General features: G+C 44.9%; 1 protein-coding gene across 1 annotated transcript in view; it reads right to left on the bottom strand.

Annotated features, from left to right (window-relative positions):
* CNIH4 (cornichon family member 4) overlaps positions 1–1,758 on the bottom strand; it is a 10,053-nt gene that overhangs the window by 5,188 nt on the left and 3,107 nt on the right. The window contains exon 2 of the mRNA XM_072409911.1: positions 393–461. Within this exon, the coding sequence (XP_072266012.1) occupies positions 393–461 (69 nt within the window). The remainder of the gene's footprint in view (positions 1–392; positions 462–1,758) is intronic.

Raw genomic sequence — 1,758 nt, 5'->3', positions numbered from 1 at the left:
GGTAGGCAGGCAGGTCTGGGAGGGCACATGCAGGTAGGTAGGTCTGGGAGGGCACAGGTAGGTAGGTAGGTCTGGGAGGACTCTACTTTTTAGCTTTCCTCTATGATAGAGTTACTATTTTAGTTCCAGGAAAGGTTCCTCAGAACTCAATTATTACAAAGCATTGATGTCTGGTTTCAATGCTACAGGATATACAAACAGACAGCTTCCTTCCATTTCAAACCCAAGAAAACAATTATGGGGGCAGAATGCAATACAGGGACAATCTTACCATTCACTACCAATCATGAAAAGTTCAGCTAAGATTGTTACAATGTAATTCTTGGAGAGGAAACGATTTATTACAATCACACAGAGCCAAACATTCACCATGGCAGCCAATCCCCCGTTACCTTATTTAACTTGGAGCAACATGAGCGAGCGTTGATGTAGTCACATTCCAAGTCTGAGAGCGTAATAATCTGACACAAAGAGTTAAGGACAAGATTCTTCAGAATGAGGCATTAAAGTCTGGAATGTGCAAAGTACAGGCGGCTTATTGTGCAAGAGGAGTGACACAATTACAAGTGTGCAAAGGGCCTGAATGTTGGTGTATTCAATACAACTGTGCTCAGAGAAACATGGCCGCCCACTGCACCGTGTAGAGAATGCTGGATGATACAGCACGGTAGCTCAGTGGTTAGCACTCCGGCCTTTGCAGCGCTGGATCCCAGGTTCAAATCTCGGCCAGGACGCTATCTGCATGGAGTTTGCAGGTTCTCCCTGTGTTTGCGTGGGTTTCCTCACATATTACACTTTCTGAGAAACATGCAGTTAGGTTAATTGGCTTCCCCACCAAATTGACCTTAGACTGTATTACTGACATATGACTATGATAGGGACATTACATTATGAACCCCTTTGAGGGGCAGTTAGTGACATGAATATGGACTTTGTACAGCACTGCATAATATGTCGGCGCTATTTAAATACTGTGCAATAATAATAATACAGAGCTGGCGTGTTCTGTAAAGTCAGAGAGGTTCTATTGCTCATTCAGGTGGATTCACCAGCTTTAATGTCAGAACAAACCGCATCGTGTACAGGGTCACAATGACAGATGAAAGCCGTCCAGGAACATGAAAGGGAGGTGAGGGAATCTGTGAAACCAGACAACTGATGAGATCATGATCTGAGTGAAGAGCGACACACAACTGACACGCCTGGTATGTGCACACACACAGCAGTAATGAACCCAGAAAATGTGGGTGGGTGGCAGCCCCTGTATTGTGAGCCAACTCTTCAGTAACCACCTAAAAACAGCCGGGTGGTTAATGAGATGTACAGGGTGGTGCGCCCAGCTAAAAGGGGCTGGGGAGAACACACACATACACATACCTAGCACAGCAATTATAAAACAAGCACCACCAACATGCCAGCAATACACACAGAGCTAACAGGTGACATATCTGACATACAAATACGTGGCTGATGGCAATATGTCTGACATACACATATGAGAAGCAAAGGACATGCCAATGAAATGATACACATGCAACATGTTGGTGATACACAATCTTAGGGGGGTTTAATGTGGAGGCGGGGGGTACAATGAGAGACAAGGGCTGCACAGGTAATACAGTACACATATGTTTCTGATGGGCTTATACCTGACACTTGCATGAGAAACAAGGGACACACCTGTGTCATATTCACAACCAGCACACTGCTAATACACACATGACTGGAAGTGTATTGGACACACTCATACATGAGGCA

The sequence above is a fragment of the Pyxicephalus adspersus genome, chromosome 4 (genome assembly GCF_032062135.1).
Source record: "Pyxicephalus adspersus chromosome 4, UCB_Pads_2.0, whole genome shotgun sequence".
Lineage (NCBI taxonomy): Eukaryota > Metazoa > Chordata > Amphibia > Anura > Pyxicephalidae > Pyxicephalus > Pyxicephalus adspersus.
The sequence above is the reverse complement of the archived record's forward strand: the minus strand, read 5'-3'. Positions and strand labels throughout refer to the sequence as shown.